This window comes from Tupaia chinensis, unplaced genomic scaffold, assembly GCF_000334495.1.
Source record: "Tupaia chinensis unplaced genomic scaffold, TupChi_1.0 Scaffold143755_1, whole genome shotgun sequence".
NCBI classification, from domain to species: domain Eukaryota; kingdom Metazoa; phylum Chordata; class Mammalia; order Scandentia; family Tupaiidae; genus Tupaia; species Tupaia belangeri.
In genome coordinates this window covers 230215-254880 of record NW_006203604.1, presented here as the reverse complement: position 1 = coordinate 254880, position 24666 = coordinate 230215, and the positions used below count along the sequence as shown (strand labels likewise).

General features: G+C 37.1%; 1 protein-coding gene and 1 pseudogene across 1 annotated transcript in view; one reads left to right on the top strand and one right to left on the bottom strand.

The window, feature by feature from the left end:
- SPAG17 (sperm associated antigen 17) overlaps positions 1-24666 on the top strand; it is a 235151-nt gene that overhangs the window by 165450 nt on the left and 45035 nt on the right. The window contains 10 exon segments of the mRNA XM_006164886.3: positions 5338-5555; positions 7973-8123; positions 10876-11030; positions 14358-14546; positions 16453-16598; positions 16706-16836; positions 19164-19291; positions 21039-21221; positions 23637-23750; positions 24535-24586. Coding sequence (XP_006164948.1) covers positions 5338-5555; positions 7973-8123; positions 10876-11030; positions 14358-14546; positions 16453-16598; positions 16706-16836; positions 19164-19291; positions 21039-21221; positions 23637-23750; positions 24535-24586 — 1467 coding nt within the window.
- Positions 17898-18373, bottom strand: LOC102495015 (dynein light chain roadblock-type 1 pseudogene; annotated as a pseudogene).

Genomic DNA, 24666 nt, shown 5'->3' with positions numbered 1-24666 from the left:
ACAACTACTCAGCTCTGTCATTGGAGCATAAAAGTCATCATGGCCAATATATAATTAATAAACCTGACTATTGTGTTCCAATAAAACTTTATTTATGGATACTAAATTTCATATAATTCTGGCTATAAAAATAACTTTTGATCTTTTTAGCTGTCTAGAAATGTAAAGAGAATTATTTATTCTCAGACTCTACAAAGCAGACAGCGGGTCTTACTTGCCTCACAGGCAAAAATGTATCAACCCTTGTTGTATATGCATACAGATTTTTTCAGTATAGTATATCAATTACTTCAGCAGATAAATGTTTCCATTTTCTGATAGAATGGAGTGATCTCCTATGCTGTACTCATTATTATTTAATTTCATTATTTGTGAAGTAAATTTGTCTATTTTTGGTTCTGTCAGGCTTTCTCATATATGAGAATATGATTTTGGACATTTGTGATTTATCTTATTGTGATTTCTGGTTAACATATAATCATTACACATCATTATATCATGTAATCATTATATATTTTGGTAGGGTACAGTATGATTTTTTAAAGCATGCATACAGTGTATAATATTCAAATCAATGGTATATCACAGCACAGTAAAAAATGTCTGACAATCCAATGTATACTTCCAAACAAAAACAAAAACAAAATTAGTAGAACTATTATCAAATGTGCACAACATAATATAATGTAGAGTGTTGAATAAGATATTTCCAATTTTAAAATTACTGTAGCTTATGGTAAATTTAATCTTATGGTAAATTTAATCTATCTATTATATGATTATAGACATACCAACCACTATTTAATACTTTATTGGTATAGCTTTTTCTACACTTGTATTTTACTTTCTGTGGTTTATATTAAAATGTGTCTCCTGTGAGAAGCATATTAAAAATTCAATTGGAAATATTTTTGTCTTTATAGATTTTATTCTCTTTTGTTTAAATATTTCCTGAAATGTTTTTATGTTGTTTTCATTCATGAGAGATGATTTGATTAGGCATAGAATTCCATATGGACAGGAATTTTTTCTCAGAACATTGACAATAATTCCTCATACTCTTGTTCCCATTGTTGCTGTTAAAAAGTTGGCTGTCAGTCTAACTATTGTTGCTTTGGAGATAATCTAACTCGCTTAAAATATTTTCTGTGGATTTTTTTTTATTACAATTTCAATATGATTTGACTAGATGTGGATTTATTTTCACTTCACCAAGTGAGAATGCTTTGGGTTTCTTGAATTGATACATTAGTAGTGTCATTACTTCTGGAACTCTCTTAATAACTATCTCTTTAAATATTTTTTCTGATCCATTACTATCTCCTCTTTTCTGGAATTCCAATTAAACATACATTTATTAGAGGCCTTTTAACTCTCTTTCATTACTTCTATCACTTTAGTTCTCTGAGTTTTATTCTAAATAACTATTTCAGAGCTATATCTTTCAGTTCTTATTTTATTTTTTTAAGAATTATTCATTTAATTTTATTTATTTATCTTAATTTGAACAGAGAGAGAACAGGAAAGTGAGAAAGCAAGCCACCGGGTTTGGGATTTGAACCGTGGTCAGCCATGTGGGAGTGTCCAACACCTTAACAACTATGCCACCTGCTGGCCCCTGGTTCTTCTTTTAAACTGTGTTTCATCTCCTGTTAAACCTGATTGCTAATTTTTTAAAAATTTTAGGGCCAGTTGGTGGCACAAGTAGATTCATATAGGACAGTCTCAGGTTCATATCCTAGGACCTCTCTGTGCACACCAGGCACCTGCACATGTGCCTGTGGTCCAGGCTATCTGAGACTAGGGGTGGATCCTGGTGTGAGAATCCTTGGGGGATGCCTGTGTATTTATTTTACTTTTTAGAGAGAAAGCATGAAAAAAGAGAGAGAGAGGAAAGAGAAAGAGAAAGCACTCCCCTGAGCGCATAGTCATCTATAACCCTTTTTCTCCATTTCTCCATCCTATCAGGATTTGGGGCATGCATGCACATGTGCCCAGTGTGTGCATGTGCATTTTTTAAGATGAGGGCAGGAATTTGAACTGCAGTTGGCCATTTGGGCTCCAATTTGCTATACAGTGCTTAATCATTGTGCTATAGAGCAGGCTCTGGGGATGACTGTTTCTCTCTCTCTCTGTCTCTCTCTTTTTCTCTTAGGAAAAGTAAACGTTTTAAAATTTTTACTTAATACTTTTTTATATCTAAGACTCCTATTCATTTTGTTTTCTAATTTGCCTTCTTTTTATCATGTTTTACGACCTCTTTTTAACTTCTGGAATCATATCAAATACACATCTTATATTCTGTGTCTAATAATTTCAATATCTAATTGAAATTCCACTCCGTATTGTTTCTTTTAACTCCCACTGGATGTGCTTGGTTTCATTTATAAAAGTCTTTGATATTTTTTGACTATGAGATCATAATTTTATTCTATTGCTTTGACTCTAAATTCTTTGGACTCTGGCTTTTATTTCTCCCTGAGTCCTACAATGCAGAGAAAACAAGTAATCAAAATCACCCAGTCTGATCCACTAAGTCCAATCACACAGAAACAAAAATTCTCAGAATCACCCTTTCTGACAAAGACCCACAGGGCAAAAGCCAGCTTCAGTGCCGATTTACCTCCTTGGGTCCCTACTTTTATGCAATCCTTGGCTTCTCTTGACCTTATTTATAGTGGCCAACCCATATACACTTTTCAAAAGGATTAAGAAATGTTTTCTACTAGTTTTAGTTATTTTTTCCGGAATTCTAAGCATCTCGTCTGTGATGTTATTAAAAATGGAATTCTAGCCATGTCTGTTTCTTTCCTCTTTCTTTTGTCCCTATCCTTGGTCAGTCTTCTTGCTTTATTGACCCATACATTTAATAATGGAACAGAGTAGTTGATTAAAATTTGAGAATCTACATGTGATCTTTTCATGTATTGTTTTACCTCCCATATTCACCCTGATACTTTCATACCCAAATATGCTCCCCAGTCTACATTTCCACCAAAATTGTACTTGTTTATTTCTACTACCATCTCGAATCTCTACTTTAAAACCTAACTATTCTTCACACTTTTCATGCTTTCATTACTAGTAATTCTCCATAATCCTGCCAAAAGCATCTAAGTATTCTTATGTCACTATCCTTCTTGTATTTCTTTAATTATTAACTATTACCTACAGAAAAAAAATCTTTTTAAAATTATTATTGTGTTTGTTATAGGGCATATATGCTCACCAGAGAGAGACAAAGAGAGACCGAAAGGGAGAACCACCCCCAGGTGTAATGGCCATGCTGCAATCCCCTAACTACCACCCTCCTCTTGTGACAGAACATGTGCCCAGTGTGTCCCCCAAGCCAGAGAGTCTGCGACTTGATGTGCACGATTAGCCATGTGGGATCCAGCACCCCAACCACCACTCCACTTGCTGATCCTCAAATACGAGTCTTTTAACATACATACCACAAAGGCCCACTTGGTTGAGTCAGTGACTACCTCTCCAGTCTGCCCTCAGTTAAATTGACTTGAAGTTTATTCTCGGTTACATTAACCTGCTAGTAGTTGTCTGCACATACCGCACCATTCCTCACCCCATTCTGTTTTATATCCCCTGTGCTAGAATGATGCCCTTTCTGTAGCTCACCTCTTTTGATACAAAATAAAAGACAAAGCAGAACAAGAGGAGGAAATAGGAGGAAGGGAAAAAATAATTTCTGAAGTATTTGCTACTATTTCTAAAGGATCTTCTCTCCACCTATCTTGAAAGTGACACCTCTTCCATTCTGTGCTAATGTTCTGGAAGTGTAAATAGATCCATATGAAATCTTAGGGCAATGGAAAAGCTTCACTGATGTATCTTTCTTGTTTGGTTTTCATCATTAGCCGAGTTGCCATTATTTAGGCCAAGAGTCATGCTCTGATGTATATTTCATGGCTTGACTCTGGAGAATCTTCCTGGTTAACAATTCTTTACCATCTGTGCTTGCAGTTTGTTCCTGGACTGAGCTAGTCTTATTACTGAGGTACGATAATATTAGCAAATTTTATCTGTAGATCATTCATTATCATATGGATTAAAGCTACTAGGATAGAGGGATTGGGATATTGATCACAAAGTTCTAGGAGGATATCTAAAGTTCATTCTTCCTATTTCAAATGAATGGTAGGAGGTGGGGTGGAGATGGGAAAAATAAAGGTTGTATCAGATTATTGTTGATATGGTAATTAAACTAATGAGAGAGAAGGATATACCTAACTGGTAAGGTTTCTTAGATTTAGAATTGGAGAAAGGTGTTTCCTATGTATGACTGACAAGTAGTAAATTTTCGATAAATATATATTAAAATATTAGATGGTCAAACAGATGGATCCATCTTCCCAAATCCACCAGCAGGTGGCATGGTGGTTAAGGTGTAAGACTCCCACAAAGATTGACCACAGTTCAAGCCTCAGACCCAGCAGCTTAAAAAATGACACCAGTCATGTGTGCCTCCGTGCCCAAAATCCTGAGAGGAGAATGAAAGAGAAAGGATTGTGGCGTGGCCATCCATCCTGGGGGGTGGGGGGTGTGATTTCTCATCTTCCCTGTCTCTCTCTCTCTCTCTCTCTCTCTAGTGAGTGCACATACCCTATGACAAAAACCTAAAATAATAATAATAATAATTAAGAAGAAGTTGAAAATCTAGTAAATAATAGGGTCTAATAGTCTAAAGAAGGAGTCTGAAAGAAAAGACATGCTTTAAAAATCAAAGCACAAAACCCAAAATCTGGGATCCAGGGAGATTTAAGCAAGACTCAAAAGTATACAGAAACCATGGCCAGCAGGTGGCATGGTGGGTAAGGCAGCTTTCTATAGATCTCACATGGCCAGCTACATGATTGAAGTCTCAGACTTGGTGACTTGAAAAACACACCAGGTGCATATGTGTGTGTGTCCGAAATCCTGAGAAGAGAGTGGAGGAGAAGGGATTGTAGCGTGGCTATCCCACTGAGAGGCGCTCTCTCATTTCCCCCCCTACCCCCAGCAGATGCACATGCCCCATAGAAAAATGTAAAAAAAAAAATAGTGTACACAAAATGACAAAAATAACTTTTGTTCTATGGACAGTGAGCTGTGACCCATGTGTATGGTTATGGGAAGATTCTGAGAATCCAGCCAAGATTCAAGTACCAAAATTAAGATATTCATAAACTGATATTTTTCCTATTGAGAAATGCTATATTTAATGAATGCTACTTAATTCTGTATCTGGGGTGGTTTATGTTGTGGCAAATGTAATAGATGATGTACACAATTGATATTAAAGTTGTATTGTTGTGTTTGATTTTACTTGAACTTCCACAGGAAAAGGTCACAAAAATCAGTCATCAGTGATACATAAGAATGAAATTCATGAACCTCCCCCAGAGATAGTTCAGGTGGTAACCCCCGTGGAGGTTCACCCAGGCACCTGGTTTACAACCACACCTGAAGGAAATCAGATTGGTACCAAAGGATCAGAAAGAATGGACAACTTGGCCTCACTATTATCCTTTCAGGCAACAGATCCTGTCACTGAAACGGTATGGAAAACTATGGCATATAGCAAAATTTCCTAAATTATTAGGTCCTGAAGCAAATAATAATTTTTGATAAATCTATATTAAATAATAGATGGATGAACAGATCGATCCATCTTCCCAAATCTAAAAGCATACTGTTATATATATGACAAACATAATGTATCAATATCATGAAATACTAATTTATGTGGGGGAAGGGGCACAATGGAGTCAGGATGGAAATACTAATTTTAAAACTGAGAAGCAGGTCATGAACTTCCTATACCAAATTATTTTTTGAGAGGTTTTTTGCTATAGGTCATGTGCACTCATTCGAGAGACAGAGATGGAGAGAGAAAAAGTGAGAAATCACCCCATGGGGCAATGACCGTACTGCAATCTCTTCTCCATTCTCCACAGGGTACTGGGCATTCACACACAGGGTGCCTGACATGAGTTTCAAGCTTCTGGGTCCAAGACTCGAACCACAGTCAGCCATGTGGGAATCCAGCAGTACCAAAATTAAGATATTCATAAACTGATATTTTTCCTATTGAGAAATGCTATATTTAATGAATGCTACTTAATTCTGTATCTGGGGTGGTTTATGTTGTGGCAAATGTAATAGATGATGTACACAATTGATATTAAAGTTGTATTGTTGTGTTTGATTTTACTTGAACTTCCACAGGAAAAGGTCACAAAAATCAGTCATCAGTGATACATAAGAATGAAATTCATGAACCTCCCCCAGAGATAGTTCAGGTGGTAACCCCCGTGGAGGTTCACCCAGGCACCTGGTTTACAACCACACCTGAAGGAAATCAGATTGGTACCAAAGGATCAGAAAGAATGGACAACTTGGCCTCACTATTATCCTTTCAGGCAACAGATCCTGTCACTGAAACGGTATGGAAAACTATGGCATATAGCAAAATTTCCTAAATTATTAGGTCCTGAAGCAAATAATAATTTTTGATAAATCTATATTAAATAATAGATGGATGAACAGATCGATCCATCTTCCCAAATCTAAAAGCATACTGTTATATATATGACAAACATAATGTATCAATATCATGAAATACTAATTTATGTGGGGGAAGGGGCACAATGGAGTCAGGATGGAAATACTAATTTTAAAACTGAGAAGCAGGTCATGAACTTCCTATACCAAATTATTTTTTGAGAGGTTTTTTGCTATAGGTCATGTGCACTCATTCGAGAGACAGAGATGGAGAGAGAAAAAGTGAGAAATCACCCCATGGGGCAATGACCGTACTGCAATCTCTTCTCCATTCTCCACAGGGTACTGGGCATTCACACACAGGGTGCCTGACATGAGTTTCAAGCTTCTGGGTCCAAGACTCGAACCACAGTCAGCCATGTGGGAATCCAGCACCTTAACCACTATGCCACCTGCTGTTTCCTCCTATGCCAATTTTAATATATGTATGATTAATGATGTCGTGTGTTTCTTTATGTTGAATATATTTGTGTATATATCTTACCTTCTAGAGTGAGAGCTATATTCTATCCCTATTTGTTTGTGTCCATTTGCAGTGAATGGTAGAAATTTGTTTATGATCCTTGATTTTAAAGAACTTAATGGTATAATTAAGAAGATAAAACAGGCTCACATTAAATAACTCAAGTGTTCAATACCGCAGAGCTACTGTACTAAAGATTTTATTTATATCATTAGAATAAGTGATAAACTAGTGGTTGTTTATGACATGAAACTGAAAGTCCTGGAATAAACAATAGCACTTCCTATGAGCCTGACTTCCTCTTAGGGATTTTATGTCAGTTATTCCACTCAGTCCTCCTACCAATGTACATTACAATTGAGCCTCAGCAAGTGAAGTAGTGGGTTGAGAATACACATCCAGGAAGTACTGGAGCCACGATTTAGAACCAGTTACTGGTGACTTCAAAATGGACTTTTTCAATTCTTCAGCTATTCCTCTCTAACATCTGTGGGCCTTTGCAGCATCTGTTGAATCTAAACAAAATGAAAATGGCATGCAATTTGCAACTTACCCTGTTCGGCAGAGTTTCACAGAACACAAGAAAGTCACAAAGTGCCAGACTTATCACTACTCTATAGTTTCCAAGGAAACCAAGCCTGTGGTCATTTTCCCAAATAGACCCCAGTCAAACCAGTCCTGATGTTCACCTTTTATTCACAAATATGCCCCGGCATTTAATCATTGAAAGTTAAGACATTGGGCAAATGTCTTGACTTCTTTAAGCATTAATTTCCTCATCTATAAAATGAGGATACTACCACCTGCCTCTCAGGAGTGTTGTGAAGTTTAGATTAAGAAGATAAGATAAAAACTTTCGTTTGAAAATAACCAGGACTTTGAAGATTCAGTGGGTCATATGAATAAGCACACTGGCCAAATGTTTATGCTATGCCTTTGAATGTGCAGGTTATGATAACTCGAGAAGACAAAGTGATCATTGTTAAAAAGAAAGATGGTACCCAGATAGTAGACCATGCTGATGGTACCAGAATCACCACCTTTTATCAAGTTTATGAAGATCATATCATTCTTCCATATGATGAGGATCAAAAGACAAGTAAGTGTCATTTCTCAAGAACATGACAATATTTTATACCTTTTAAGCATAAGTAAAATCCTCACTACTGATTGTTGAACATGTATTAAAAAATAATTTTCCGAAAAGTCAGCCAGCCAAGGAACACTGATAGAGTCCAAAGCTAGATCTATTAGAGCCTCTTATTGTTATTTTGCTGTTTGTCTTGGTTTCGAATCTAATTTTACTTTATAATGGACAAAAATTGTGTACATTTATTATGTACATATGATGTTTTGAAACATATACATTTATGAAATAGCTCAGTCAAGCTAATTAACTCATACACATTCATGTTTTTGTGGTGTGAACACTTAAAATCTGTCTTCTCAACGACTTTCAAGCTATGATGTATTATTATTCACTATGGTTACCATGTCACATACTAGATCTTTCCGTCCTATCTAGCTGAATTTGTGGATCCTTAACCAACATCTTCCCTCTCCCCCTTCCTGCTCTACAGCCCCTGGTAACCATCATTCTTCTCTCTAATACTAAGGGTTCAACTTATTTAGATTCCATATGTAAGTAAGACCATGTGATATTTATGTTTATGTGCCTGGCTTACTTCACTTAACATAATATTCTCCAGGTTCATCCATTGATATGTTTTTGCAAATGATAATTTTTTTAAAGCTAAATGGTATTTCATAGTGTATGTTAAGCATATTCTATTTATCTATTCACCTGTTGACAGACTCTTAGATTCATTCTAAGTGTTGACATTGTGAATACTGCTGCAGTGAACGTGGAAACACATTAGGACCTTTTATTATGATCTTTATTCTCATCAGAGATGGGAGTGATAAGAACTTTAGTTGGATAATGGATAACAATAACATCTTTTTGATTTTCACCACTAAAAATCTATGATCCAGCTTAGTGTAAACTAGAAGTCTTATACTCATGAGTTATCTAACCTGGAGACTAGCTTTCACATCTTTTTCTTTAATCCTTAAGGCATCTAATTTGCATAAATAGGTGACCTCAGATAGGTCTTCCTTCAAATCTGAGCCTGTCTCTCATTGTCAGAAAGGTAGTGTAAGAGAAAAGGAAGCTGCAGCTGCTAAGTAACTAGAAACTGCTCAAAGATTCCAAAATTGTACCACCATTCCCAACCTAAATTTAAATAGTTTTTAATGACAAGTTATTTCACAGCTTTCTTTTTCTTAATGCCAGTTCATTTTTTATTACATATATTTTAGGGGTACGACATGATGTTTTGCTATCCATTTATGTGTGTGTGTATAACTATGTATATAGTGACTGTAACCAAGCAAATTAACATGTTTGTTACTTCACATAGGTACATTTTGTGTGTGTGAGTGAGAAATAGATAAGAGCACCTAACATATCTCTTAGAAAATTGTCATCATATAATACAATATTATTGACAATAGACCTCATCCTGTACATTGGATCTCTAGACTTATTTATCCTATATAATTTCATCTTTGTACCTTTGACATACATCTCCCCAATTCCTTCTAAACCCAGTAAAATCAGGTATATTATATGATCATTAATTTTATTTCTACATATAGAGACACTCTGACACATCTGCACAAGGAAACAGGTATGGGGTAATACTTGTAACACTAATATAGTGTTAAAATATTGGGAAAAATATATGTTCATCAATGGCAGAATAGAACAATAAAACGTGGTATATCCCTACAAAGGAATACTAGTGGTTAAAAGAATTACACACACATAAATATATAGTGCACACACACATACACATCAAGATGACTAGAGGTCTCAAAACAGTGATAAGTGAAAAAATCAAATATAAAATGATAGGTTCAGTAATTATATAATTACATAGAGTAATACATAATTTATGTAAATTTAAAGCACACAAATATTTTATATTGTTCTTGATACATGTATATTTTTAAGTGTAAAAATGAATTGCAAAAAGGCATAAGGAGAACCAGGCATAAGGAGAAACTTCAACCTTATATTTTTCTCATATATATTAAAAATACTGAAGAAATATGGCAATGCAGTAACAAGTGTAAACTTTTATTGGAATACTAACAGCATTCTCAAATTGAATACTAACAGTGCTTCTCAAATTGAATAATTGGACTCCTTCAGTTTCTCAAAATAGAGTTGTAAGAACAAGAGAATTTATTAAGAAGAGTTGTTCTCGAAGAATTATTCTGAATTGACAGTTCTTATGGAGTTCTCAGCACTCTGGGTCTACTTTTCAACTGTGTTTCTTGTTTTTGTTTTTTGGTTTGTTTTTGTTTTTGTTTTTGTTTTTTCTGGTGAATTCAGGCATAAGGAGAACCAGGCATAAGGAGAAACTTCAACCTTATATTTTTCTCATATATATTAAAAATACTGAAGAAATATGGCAATGCAGTAACAAGTGTAAACTTTTATTGGAATACTAACAGCATTCTCAAATTGAATACTAACAGTGCTTCTCAAATTGAATAATTGGACTCCTTCAGTTTCTCAAAATAGAGTTGTAAGAACAAGAGAATTTATTAAGAAGAGTTGTTCTCGAAGAATTATTCTGAATTGACAGTTCTTATGGAGTTCTCAGCACTCTGGGTCTACTTTTCAACTGTGTTTCTTGTTTTTGTTTTTTGGTTTGTTTTTGTTTTTGTTTTTGTTTTTTTCCCCACTGGTGAATTCACACAACTGAATGGCAGCAGCAAAATCAGCCAACTGAGAGCTGTTTGCGTGATCAGGTGTGTTTCCGTCCATTTGCTTGCAGCCCTAGGTCCCCTGACCATCACCAGGCAGGTGAAGTGCATGCGGATAGAAAGCTCACACTATGCCACTGTCATCACCAACTGTGAGGACAGCAGCTGCTGCGCTACCTTTGGGGATGGAACGTCTATCATTGCGAAGCCGCAGGGGACGTACCAGGTAGGTGCAGGAGAAAAGTGAGGAGGGCCAAAGATATTTCTCATTCTGCTATGACAATCCACTCCTCTGGGACAGCAAAAAATCCTGCAACATAGATTTCTGTTGTTTTCTTTTATTTTATGTATTTATTTCTTCTAGCAGAGAGAAAGAGAGGCACGCCCAACAGAGCGTATATGCTATGATCCACCGCAGGCCTCAGTCAGCTTGGATCACTGCATGTGCACATATGTACACAAAGAACTCAGACCTCAAACCCACGACCTTCCCATGTGACTTCAGCATCACAGAATATTGCGTTAACCACTGTGCCCCTGCGGCTATCCTGCTGTGCTTTCTGTTCTCACCTGGTCTTAGAATACATTTCTTAAACTCTCGTTTATTCATTTTCTTCTTACAGTCCATTCCAGAAAAACATCACCCTGCTTGTTTTACAAAGCACTGGTAGTTCGGGATCGCAGGCATATACCAAAATGCATTTTTTGAGGATCTCTTTTGTGCTAGGCACTGTGAGTGCTAGAAGCACTTAGATGATCTGGCCTGTGCCTGTCAGACCATTTTCACCTCCTGCACCTGTACCCTCATTCTTTTTCTGCATCCTTCCCATCTGCACTCCACCCCTACTCAATGTCTTACTGGGATGGGAGGGAGCATATGATTGGTGCAGTTCTGGGAAGGCAGTTCCCAGGGAACTGACAGTAGGTTCTGGGAGACCAGCTCCCAGGAGTGAAGCAAAGCATTGTCTTGAGAAGGTCAAGGAGAAGCACTGTTAGCACTACCCCACCTTCCTGCATTTCCCTATTGCATACAACCACCCAGGGTCAACCTCCAGTTCCCTTAATCTCAGACAGATTTGCCTTTGACTTTTTACTTGCTGTAAAAGGAACACAAGAGCCAGTATATCAGATACTTGTCACTAGATACTGAGAGCTCATAGCTAGGGGATGATGTACAGAGATCAAACAAACATTACTAACAAACATTCATTACTATGAAAGTTGCTGAAGTCAGTTTATCCCTCTCAGACCTCCTGATAATGTTATTATCTTCTCTCTTCTTCCAGTGTAGGTTATTGTAGGGCAAAAAAAGTACTAAAGGTATGAGATGAAAGAAAACATAGGTGTAAATTTTCATGTCATAGATATGACACCCAAAGCTCAAGCTTTGTCAAAATCAAAATTAAGTTGGGTTTCAAAGGACATCATCAAGAAATTAGAAAAGATAAATTACAGAAGATATTATTTGCAAATCATATAGCTGATAATGTCTGTTGTACAGAATACATAAAGAACTCTACAACTCAATAATAAAAAGATTAATAACACAATTTGAAAATAAACACAGCCTTGAATTTCACCAGAGAAGATATAAACATGGTAAACATGCCATAAAAAGATGCTCGCCATAATTAGTAGGGACATGCAAATCAAACCACAATGAGATATTACTTCACACCCGCTAAAATGACTGTCATCAAAGAGACAACCAATGACAAGAGTTAATGAAGAGAAATCAGGCCCCTTGGACATTGCTGGTTGGTATGTATAATGGTAGTCACTTTGGAATATTTTTTGCCAGTTCCTCAAAAAGTAAACATAGTTGTCACATGACCGAGTAATTCCACTCCTGTTGAGAAGAAATTTAAGCCATACATCCACATAAAAACTTACACATGAACATTTAAGAAGCATTTTTAGCAATAGCAAGACTGAAAACAACCCAAATATCAACTCATGAGTGATAACTGTGATAAGCAAAATATGAAACAGTCATACAATGGAGTGTTACTCATCCATAAAGTGGAATAACGTACTGATGTATGCTACTACATGGCTGACTCTTGCAAACTTTTGCTAAGTGAAAAAACCCAGACACACAAGACCACATGGTACATGTTTCCATTTGTATGAAATGCCAGTAGAAACAGTAGTCTCATGGGGCCGGCAAGTGGTGTGGTGGGTAAGGATGCTGGACTGCCACATGGCTCACTGCAGTTCAAGTCCCAGACCTGGCAGCTTGCTTTCTCACTTTCCCTTTCTCCCTCACTCACTCTGCCCCTCTCTGGTCAAATTAAAAATAAATAGATAGATAGATAGATAGACAGACAGACAGATAGATAAAGTGAAATAAAATAATTATTTAAAAAAAAAAAAAAGAAACAGTAGCCTCACGGTTTCCAGGGCCTAAGAGCAGGACTGATCCAGAGTGACTATTAATGGGATCAGTATTTCTTTAGGGGATAATAAAAATATTCTGGAATTAGTTATAATGGTTGCACAAGTTTTTTAACATACTAAAAACCAATGAATTATAATTTTTGAGAGGTTTTTGCTATAGGGCACACACGCTCACCAGAAATACAGAGAGAGACAGAGAGACAGAAAGCGAGAAATCACCCCCCCAGGGAGGATGGCCATGCTGCAATCCCTTCTCCTCCATTCTCCTCTTGGGATCTTGGGCACGCATGCACATGTACCCAGTGTGAGTTTAAGCCACCGGGTCCCGGACTCAAACCACAGTCAACTACATGGGAGTCTGGCAACATAGCCATTACGCCAACTGCTGGTCCCTGAATTATTAATTTTGAAGTATGAATTTATGGCATGTGAATTGTATTTCAAAAAGGGGTTGTCAGACCTGAAGTCATTACCTCGAACTGTTACTTAACCACTGTGTTAGCCACCAAAGGAGTGAGGACAAATAGAAGCTTCTGTGAGCGTTTATCTCACAGCTTTTGACTTCCCAACATGATTCTTGTCTACAAACACGAAGGATCTCAAACATTTTGAATATTGCGAAGTACATTTACCTCAGTTAAAATACACTAAATATCTGAATTAAGAAGGCACAGGGCAATGACTTAGAAGAGATATGAGCATGAGCAGGTAAAATGTGAGGACACAGGAGACTTACACCTTAATATTCAGTTTTTCTCTTTTTTTTAATTTCCAGAGAGTGCATACACACTCCAGAGACAGATATAATCACACCGCAGTCCCTTCTCCTCCATTGCTCTACCCTGTCAGGACTTGGGGCACACGTGCACACACACGTCTAGTGTTTTTCAAGCTGCTGGGGCCAAGATTTGAACCACCTTCAGCCATGTGAGATCTGGCTCCCTTAAATATGAGGTCACAGGGATAGCCCCAGTTTGCTTCTATCAAGTAGTTCTTCCCAAACCTTAAGTCCTCTCATGGGTAATGTTTTCTTCCTTGAAACGCAGTTTATGTCTATGATCTCTGGATGGTCTTTTTCCTGAAATGATTGTCCAAGTCCCTCAAATAGAACTAAAAAAAATTTTAAATTAACCTCTTCTTGTTACCCTCCCAGGTATTACCTCCAAACACTGGCTGTCTTCATATCGATAGAGATTGTTCAGCGATATATTGTCATGAATCAAGCAGTGACTTATACCATCCTTTCCAAGAGCGTGAGCAGCTGAGAGCCAGCAGGTACATCATGAAGCACACGTCAGAGATTATCTGTGAGGTCCTGGATCCTGAGGGAAACACCTTTCAGGTAAAAATGAATCTTTAGCATGGGAGAGAGCCTGTGACTTTTTGTTGTTGTTTTGTGTGTATTTTTTTAAGAGATTTTTGCTTTTAGGAAATGTGCGCTTGCCAGAGAGACAGAGAGAGACAAAAAGATAGAGAAAAATCACCCTGCATGGGGGATGACCATGCTGCAATCCTTCTCCATTCTCCTCTCAGGATTTTGAGCACACACACACACACGTGCCCAGTGTGAGTTTTGAGTCACCAGGTTAGGACTCAAACCATGGTCATCCATGTGGAAGTACAACACCTTAACTACTATGCCACTTGCTGGCCCTTTTTGTGTTTTAATTTACATTTAATCATTGTACATCTTCACAGTGTACAATGTTGTTTTCCTAGCATGAATACAGTGCTTATTAGTCAAGTCAGACACATTCCCATATATACATTTTCATCAACAGAGAACTTTTCATTTTTGTGTTATTTTTGACATATTTCACACTAGACAGCTTCCTTGTAGACATTTACTTTAGTTACCTTGAGATTAGTTGTCCACGTATTATCAGTACTATGGTCATGCAGTAATGAATGTCAGTGTCTTTTCTTTGATTCTCAAGTGTACTTTGTTTTATTTATTTATTTATTTATTTATTTATTTATTTATTTATTTTGTTATTTTGGAGAGGTTTTTGCTATAGGGCACGTGCATTCACCAGAAAGACAGAGACAGAGAGATAGAAAGCGAGAAATTGCCCCCCCAGAGGGAATGGCCACACTGCAATCCCTTCTCCTCCATTCTCCTCTCGGGATCTTGGGCACGCACACATGCCTGGCGTGAGTTTAAGCCACCAGGTCCGAAACTCGAACCACAGTCCGGGACGCGAACCGCGGTCGACCACGTGGGAGTCCAGCAACATAGCCATTATGCTAACTGCTGGTTCCCAAGCCGATCAATTTCTGTTTAGAACACACTGAAGTAGAAACTAAAAGCCCAAATCCTCTAGGGTGAAATGTCTGGTTTGTTCACACCAAACATTCTAGGTACTGATACTCTTACTGGGCATCCCCTTCTGGAGTCTTCTGTCCTAAGCTACAATCCTTTCTAGAGAGACCTATGTTATATCTAGACTGTATTGATAACTAGGACTTTTTTTTCTCATATTGACACTGAATCTGTTTCTATATTCTATTGATGAGTTCTAATTCTGCTCTTGGGATTCCGAAGTATAAGCCTTTACCCTGTGATAGCCCTTTCATTATTTCAAAAGAGCTATCACCTGACTACTCCTCCTTCCGTGTTTAAATTCCCAATTCCCTGAACTAATCTTTAGAGGATAAAGTTTTTAGTCCCCTCTTTGTCCTAGTCACTTTCTTCTGAATGCATTCCAGTTTGTGTTCATATTCTAGATGCAGATTATACATAGAGCTATGCTGTTAGGTTTTCACTTTTATTAATGCAATGTATGTGATGCTACCAAATACCCTTAATTTTCTGAGTATATAAAATTGTTTTCTCAAATTGGACTAGCAAAACTATAAGCATGGGGGCCAGTAGGTGGCATAGTGTTAAGGTGCTAGACTCACACATGGCTAACTATGGTTTGAATCCCAGCCCTAGTGGCTTGAAAATAAGTGGGCATGTGTGTGTGGGTGCCCCAAATCCCAGGAGGAGAATGGAAGTGGAAAAATTGCAGTGTGCCCATCCTCCCTGAGGGTGTGATTTCTCACTTTCCTTCTCACTGTCTCTCTGTCTCTCTTCTTTCTGGAAAGTACATGTGCCCTATAACAAAAACCTTCAAAAAAAAAAAAAGAAAAGAAAAAAAAAGAAAGAAAAGAAAAGAAATATAAGCATTATGGAAGTTTTGGGTTTTTTGTTTGTTTTTTGGTTTTGGGGGTTTTTAAGTTTCTTATATACTTTGTCTCCTTAGGTCAGGGCTGATGGTCGTGCATCAACTATACTACCTGAAAAAAAATTAGAAGATGACTTAAATGTAAAAACTGAGGGCTATGACAGTTTATCATCTTTTCACCTTCAAAAGAATCACCTACAAATCTATGGTGAACACGTCCCCAGGTAAGATGACCATAATAATGCCACCATATCTTTTAATTTACACTCTGAGTTCAAGAAGCGTGTTAGCTGAATACTTGAAGTGATTCAATTTTTATTTCTCCAAATAGGTTTTTTGTTATCTATGCTGATGGATCAGGGATAGAGCTTCTTCGAGACAGTGACATAGAAGAATACCTGTCGTTGGCATATGGAGAAGCAACTACTGTAGTTCTCCAAGAGCCAGTACAGGAACAGCCAAGTAGGAAACCAAGATTGTCTGGAACTCACTGTCTGCTTTCTCCCAATTCTCATCCTCCTTCCTGTCCACCATGTTATTCTTCTCCAGTTTTTCCCCTTGGCTTACTTTTCTACTTTACTTTCCACCTAGCCATGTCAACCTACTTAAATAGCTACTCCAATTGATGCTCATATCTAGACATATCTGAGCATCAACCTATGTAAACTATCTGAGTATGACTCCCTCTCCTATCTATAAGCAAATTTGTATCTGTGTTCAAGTATGTGCCTAGATTTCTACATATAGTCTTATCTTGGTCAAAACAAAAGTAAGGTATCTCTTGTAAAATTTTTTTCCCTATCATTTTGAAGATGTTGCCTTGATGAAGCTAAATAAGAAAGTACATTTAGTTGGTTAGTTATAATACCAACCTGGAATATAAACATTATATAAGCTATATCCATTGGGTATTTGTGTATTTTCATCAACTTCAAAATATTAGCATTAGAGATGCATATAGTGCTACATCAATATATGTAATATGTGTATTTCAATTTTATAAATATAAACCTGTATGTTATCTGTGTATAAAACCTATGTGTTGTGCCTAGACTTATGTGTGTGCTTTTTACTTTTTCTATGATTGTTGGGATATATTTTGTGTGAGTTTATATGCTTGCATCTTGTGTGCTTATATCTTTTAGTATGTCTGTACATGTATCAGTACATGTGGTCTTTGTGAATAGAGAGAGGCTCTGAGTGGCTAGACAGTGCATGTGAGAATCTGTGTGAGAATAAGAATTTATCTATTTTTTAAATGTGATTCAGTTACTTTTAGTTAAAGAAAGTCAGCCTTTCCAAGGGCGACAAAGTGAAATGAAGGGGGAAGCTTAGTATGGGCTTCTCATTTTTCAAAATCTTGCTCCAAGACCAGAAAGTAATGGGAACTTGGCATGACTGGCACAAGAGAGGGGCTTTTCTGGCGGGGTGGGCAGGGTGGCAGCTTACCCTTGGTCACAGGATTGGCTTGACTGGATCAAAGGCTCCAAGTGCCAGTTAGTTGACATGATTCTTAGGGGGCATTAAAGTAAGGAATGATACAGGGAGCCAAGAGTGGCTCCTTTGGTCAGATTCTGAATCATCATCAGGAAATACCCTGTATCTAGTACAACCGTAATTTCATTTTTCTTGGAGAAAATTCGAAAGAAGGGAAGGTTGTTCTGGGAGTTGATTTCATGAACATCCATGTCTTCAGGATGAAGTTGTGCATGAGGTCGGTGTACTGTCTGAGGTGGGATTGTCCGTGTGCTCTTGATGAGAATGCCTTCTGTGTCCCCCACATGATTCCCTGCACTCCTTTCTGGCTCTGAAGTTGCTTCAGTGTCTTCTCCTGCTCTGCTATCTTGGACCAATCTGGAAGCCCCATATCACCTAGAATTTATCTCAGATTATTTGTTAGTTAATAACATAATAACATAACTAGCATCTACTTGGCAACCCACCATATGCCAAACACTGATGGGTTGTTAGAAATACAGTGATGAACTAAAGCAGGCATGGATCCTGCTCTCACAGAGCTTGTAGTCTAATGGGAGAGATAGGCTTTATTATGTAGTCACACATAATAACTATATATTATAAAGTGGGATAAGGTCTATGAAGAAAAGGAACATTATTCTATGAGAGCATCTAACAGAGGATCCCAATGTAGTCTAGAAGGCTTTCCTGCAGACGCTTGAGCCAAGAACTGGTGCATAGGTAGAGGTTGACTAAGGTAAAAAGAGCTTTCTTAGAAAAGAACACAGAGGATAAGACCTAAGTAGCTGAAACAAAGAGGGGAGAATGGTGAAAGTTAAGGCTGGGATGATAAAATGTTAAGGCCTCTGTTTTTTTCTCATGTGCATTAGGAAGTGAAAGAATTTTAATCATGGACTAACACGTCATCCTGACTTCAGGGAACAGTTCATTCACAGAGCACTTATGGGTACCAAAGTTGTTCTGTAGCCAAAGAGAGGCTCTTTCTGAGGCACATGATCTAATGGAGCATCCATGGCAAGGATAGATGTGAATAAACTCAGTGTTTATTGATGGAATTTATAGGACTTTGACGTGTGTCAATAAGGTATCAATGACTATTTCTGGGTGCTCTAAATCTAATCTCTAGGTGTTAGAGTGAGGAAAAGCCCTGTCTTCCTTATTAGATTCTAAAGTCCTAAAATAATCTCTGTGTCTCATTAATCTTTTTATGTAGAAAGCAATTCAAAATGTGTTTATTGAATTTAGTGGATATTGAATTTCTCAGAATAATTTTGATGGAGAAATGATCTTTTGATAACTCTTTGAACCAGGTGCCCTGAGCATCACAGTCCTTCGCCCTTTTCATGAAGCATCACCATGGCTAATAAAAAAGGAGTTGGATACAGTTGTTCCTCCTAATCTCCAGTCCAGATCATGGGAAAAATTCCCCTCAGTTGAGGTACAGTTTCTGCTGAAACGTCGCTTTATTTGCATTTCTATCCATCAATGGACCAGACTTTTATATCCCATCCCATATAATCATGTATTGTCATCCAAAAATATCGTTTCTGAGTAACCAATGTTACATTTCTCCTATCACTGGAATAATTGATGCTACTGCATCTAGAAATCTTCCCTTCTGTCATTTATTAATGTTAACACACAACTTCAGGTGTTTCACTCTATCGTTTTTATTCACATATTAAAAATGCACAAGCTGAGCATATAAGAATAATGTGAAGAATTACACACACATTTGCAACGGTGATGTTAGAAAGTATTGTAATTATGTCAGAATAGAGAAGCCCCACCTAAAGTTTTGCAAAGAATGAAAAAAAAAAAATCTTGGGTAAGAATTGTGAAGTCCTGCATCTTGCAAGGTTCACATTTCATTTTGCATGCAATTTATGTAGTATGTCCAGTTTATGCCATTTATTAATTCAGTGAAGATATTGATAATATGACAAGAGAGAAATGGTAGTATTAAGAAGATGATTTTAAGTTATGATTTTTGCTGTCCTAAATCTAGTAGCAAGAGCACGGATGATAAGTACTTCAAATAACAAAGACCCGTTACCCTTAGTCTTAATTTGGTGACTATAATCAACACAATGAAATAAAGGTGAATTGAATTTTAGTCGTGACTACCACTAACGTGGGATTTAGGACAAGTCACACTGACTCTCCATTTCTTCTACGACTTACTAAATTATATCCATATTGAAAGTGCTACATGATGGCAAAGAATGTGTCACATCTCAGATTATCTGAAGAAACATTTATCTGAAGAAAACATTCTCTTCCTTTGAAACTCTTAAGCTGTGGCCTTCTACACCGGCAGGAGTGGCTCAGCCCTAGTGAGCCTATGAGTACTGTGACTGACCAGGTCTTTTAAAATAAAGCTTATCAGGCACATTTCAGGACATAGGGCACCTCACTCCTAAAAAAATCAATCACTAGGACCACACAGAAATGTGGGTTTACTCTAAGACAGGCCTATTTGCCCAAGAAATCCTGAGAAAGCTATGGAAGCATCTTAATCTAGAGTGAGTTCAAAGATGCTCAGATCTATGCAATGATTACTTTCTCAGACAATTTTTCTGGGTCACAATGTACATGGAACCAGAAAGTTAAAGACTGCTTAATTCCAAATGTCTCGGACCCCCGAAGGGTATTTAAAAATAGTCAGATACATCTGTTGTGAACTAGGCTGCTGTTGCATTTCCATGACAGAGTATTGTTTAACACTCCCCTGAATGTTACCCAGTGGGACATCATGCAATATAAAAATTTTATAAGGTTTATGTATTTATTTTGGTATTATTATTTTTTAATTTGACCATAGAGAGACAGAGAAAGAGAGAGAGAGAGAGAGAGGGAAAAGAAACGTGAGAAAGCAAGCCACCAGGTCCAAGACTTGAACTGTAGTCGACCATGTGGGAGTCCTGTACCACCTGCAGCCCACAATAGGATTTTGAAATACCCAGACTCTTGGCAATACACATAAAGAGGAAATCTTGCCTAGTTATATTATTAATTTTCCTTATATTGGCAGGATGTTTTTTGAGAGCAAGTTTTTTTTTTTTTATCATTGTCCCTAACAAGTGGTTCCTAGTGTAATAGCTATGCTGGTTTGTTTGTTTTTAAATTGAATATTAAAATATTATTATTTATTTGGTGGTTCTTTTGCTTTGTTTTGTTAACAGAAAAAAACTCCAGGACCTCCATTTGGCACTCGGATTTGGAAGGGCCTTCGCATTGGGTCCCAACAGCTAATGAGTGTCGCACCCCCTATACTCAAAGACCCCACTGTGCTACAGATGCGCCAGTTCATCCAACATGAGGTCATAAATAATGAGATGAAACTGAGGCTGCAGGTTTCCCTTAAGGTAATGGAATCCAAGTAACCTGATCCAAAGAATCAGAAACAGGACAGTTATTCTTACTGGTTTCCTAAGGAACCTGAAATTAGGTAATCCTGCCAATATTTATCTAGTATGAAACATGACTATCAGTCTCCCAGACAGCAGAAGGTTGAGAGATAGAAAATACTTGTAGGACCAGCAGTTGGCATAATGGCTACATCGCTGGACTCCCATGTAGTTGACTGTGGTTTGAGTCCCAGACCCAGTGGCTTAAATTCACACCAGGTGCGTGTGCTCGCGTGCCCAAGATCCCAAGAGGAGAATGGAGAAGGGATTGCACCGTGATTTCTTGCTTTCTGTCTCTCTGTCTCTCTCTGTCTTTCTGGCAAGCACACATGCCCTATAGCAAAAACTTCTCCAGAAACAAACAAAAAAAAAGAAAATACTTACTTTTTCCCAAAAGGTGTAGGAATTACTAAGAAGCCCCAAAGACACTGAGATGGTAAGACATTTTTTTTATTTGACTTTTAAAACTATCTTCTGGTGTACATATAATCATTGTACATCTTAGTAGGGTACAGTATGATTTTTCAAAGTATACATACAATGCGTACTATATAGACATAGTCATCTTCAGTGTTGAACATTGTGTTTTGTTGCATGCCTTCAGAAATAGTTCTACTAGTTTTGGGGGGTTTCTTTTTGGAAAGTAAGTATATAATTATCCATGTTATTTCTTACTTGATTATGGTAACAATTCCATAAGTTACTTCACTTGTTTACATACTTTGTTGTGTTAGTCATTTTCTCATGACCTCTCCACCTCTACTCTACCTCTCCCCTCCCCACTCTCATGCAGTTTTTGGTAGCTACACTTACTCTTTCTATTTCTATGCCATCAAGTCCTTGGTTTCCACCATAGAAGGCAGACATTCGTACATGTTAAGTGGGAACAGACAGTATTTGTCTTTCATAGCCTGGCTTACTTCATTTTGCATTATGTCCTCTAGGTTTATCCACTTTGTGTCAAACGAAAATTTGACACGATTTTCATTTCATTGCTCTTAATGATTTAGTATTTCAATGCTTATATGTGCCACATTTTTTAATTCATTTATCAGTTTGGGGGCACTTAGGTTGATTCCATGTCTTAGCTATTATGAATAATGATGAGATAAACATGGATGCGTAAACGTCTCTCTGACAGAGTGGTTTTCTAGATATCTAAGTATGAGATCATGGGGTTATATAGTAGTTCTATTTTCAGATTTTCAAGGAATCTCCATCCTGTTGTCCCCAGTGGCTGTACTAATTTACATTCCCATCAGCAGTATACAAGGATTCCCTTTTCTATGCATCCTCTCCGATGCCTGTTATTCTTTGCTTTTTGTGATCCTAGCCATTTTGATAGGACTATTTAGGTGATATCTCACTACAGTTTTTATCTGCATTTCCCTTAAGATAAGAGATGCTTCTTATCCATTGATATGTTCTCCTTTGAGAATTGTCTGTTATATGATTTCTAGGTAGAGTCCTCCTTTCTCACTCTATGGAAAACTGGTCTAATGACCCCCCGGAAAAATACAGAAACACATTATTAACCTAATATTTGTTCATTCATGAAAAACACTGTTGACATTCCTGTCATGGAGCAAAGGATCATTATCTATAGAAATAAATCAGATATTTACAGAAAAAAAAAATGAATGCTTCTCTTGGAAGCAAAGGCATGGACTAAGTGATGTTTATTTACAGATAGAATTATAAAGGCTAATACATGAAAGGCCCCTGGAAATCATCTACCCCAACTTTTAGCCATGTTAATGATGAGGACACTGAATGCAGAGTTAGAAATAAGGCCTCACTGAGGTCTGCATACAGTTCTATCCTGTGTTCCCTAAAGCTTTGCTTTTGGGGACCAGCAGTTAGCATAATGGCTATGTCGCTGGACTCCCATGTAGTCGACCGTGGTTCGCGTCCTGGACTGGGTGACTTAAAACAAACGCCAGGCACGTGTGCGTGCATGCCCAAGATCCCAAGAGGAGAATGGAGGAGAAGGGATTGCAGCGTGGCCATCCCCCCGGGGATGATTTCTCGCTTTCTGTCTCTGTCTCTCTCTGTCTTTCTGGCGAGCGCATGCGCCCTATAGCAAAAACCTCTTCAATAAATAAATAAATAGATAGATAGATAGATAGATAGATAGATAGATAGATAGATAGATAGATAGATAGCTTTGCTTTTGGACTTTGCAGGTTTCTGTTTATTCACATGTCAAGGAAAATACTTCCCAGATTGCTTGACTAGTAACTGGTGTTAAACATTGTGAACTTACATATTCTTAATCTTTTCGTAATATTTCAAGCTGACATTTGACTATTTTAAGGTATCTCTCTACCTTATTCCTGGTTTTTATTGACTGATTTTATTCTGCTGATATAGGATTATATAAATCATATTCTAAAGAAAGAAGACGAGCTGCAGGAAATGACAGTTAAAGATTCCAGAACTGAGGAGGAGAGGGGTAATGCTGCAGACCTCCTCAAGCTGGTTATGGTGAGAAAAGGTTTCATGTACTAGTGTTTTTTATTCTTGTTTCAATTAAGTGCTTCAAGACAAAAATACCATAAGGAATAGCCATTCTGCAATTCTATGCAGCTTTTACTTTTTCCTTAAAATTTCTTTTTTTCTATATAAATCTGATTTCTTTTCTGTCTTTTCTTTTCTTTTTCTTTTTTTTTTTTTTAATTTGCCAGAGGGTACACATTGGTTTAATAGAAATCAACGGACAGAGAGAGGGAGGAGAGGGAAAAGGAGAAAGCAACCCCTAGAGGGGCTTGGTCACACCACAATTCCTTCTCTGTTTTTCCATCTTGTCAGGATTCAAACTGTGTGGTCAGCCATGCAGGATTGGTTTATTCCCCTAACCACTAGACCATGGGCCCAGCCCCAAATCTAATTCTTTATATACTGACTTTTCCAAATACCTTTTAGGCTCTTTCTTTGGTCATAAACAATTCTGGAGGCCCTAAAATAACAGTTTTTATTGTTTTCATGAAATTGATATTCACTAAAATGTTGAATTAATTAATGAATAAAATAGGAAGAAGGAAGAAAAAGGAATTTCTATACCTTAAAATTATTTCTAGTTTTATATATTTGTTATGTTAATGGAACAATTGAAAAAAATCAAACAAATTTTCATTGATATTAAAAATTTAATTCATTTCATGGTAACTTGCATAAAATATTAATTTGAGCAAATAAAGAATGCTCTAACAAAGTTGATTTTTGTATGCAATATAATCATTATCTTTAAGTAATTCTATTTTTATTTCAGTCTTCCCCTAAAATGGAGTTTTTTTTAACTACATAAAGTCATGTTAATGAAGGTAACTGGCATTTAATATTTTTTGCAATAGATTTACAAATTTTAAAGGAATGATCTTAAATACATTCATCAGCCATTCTC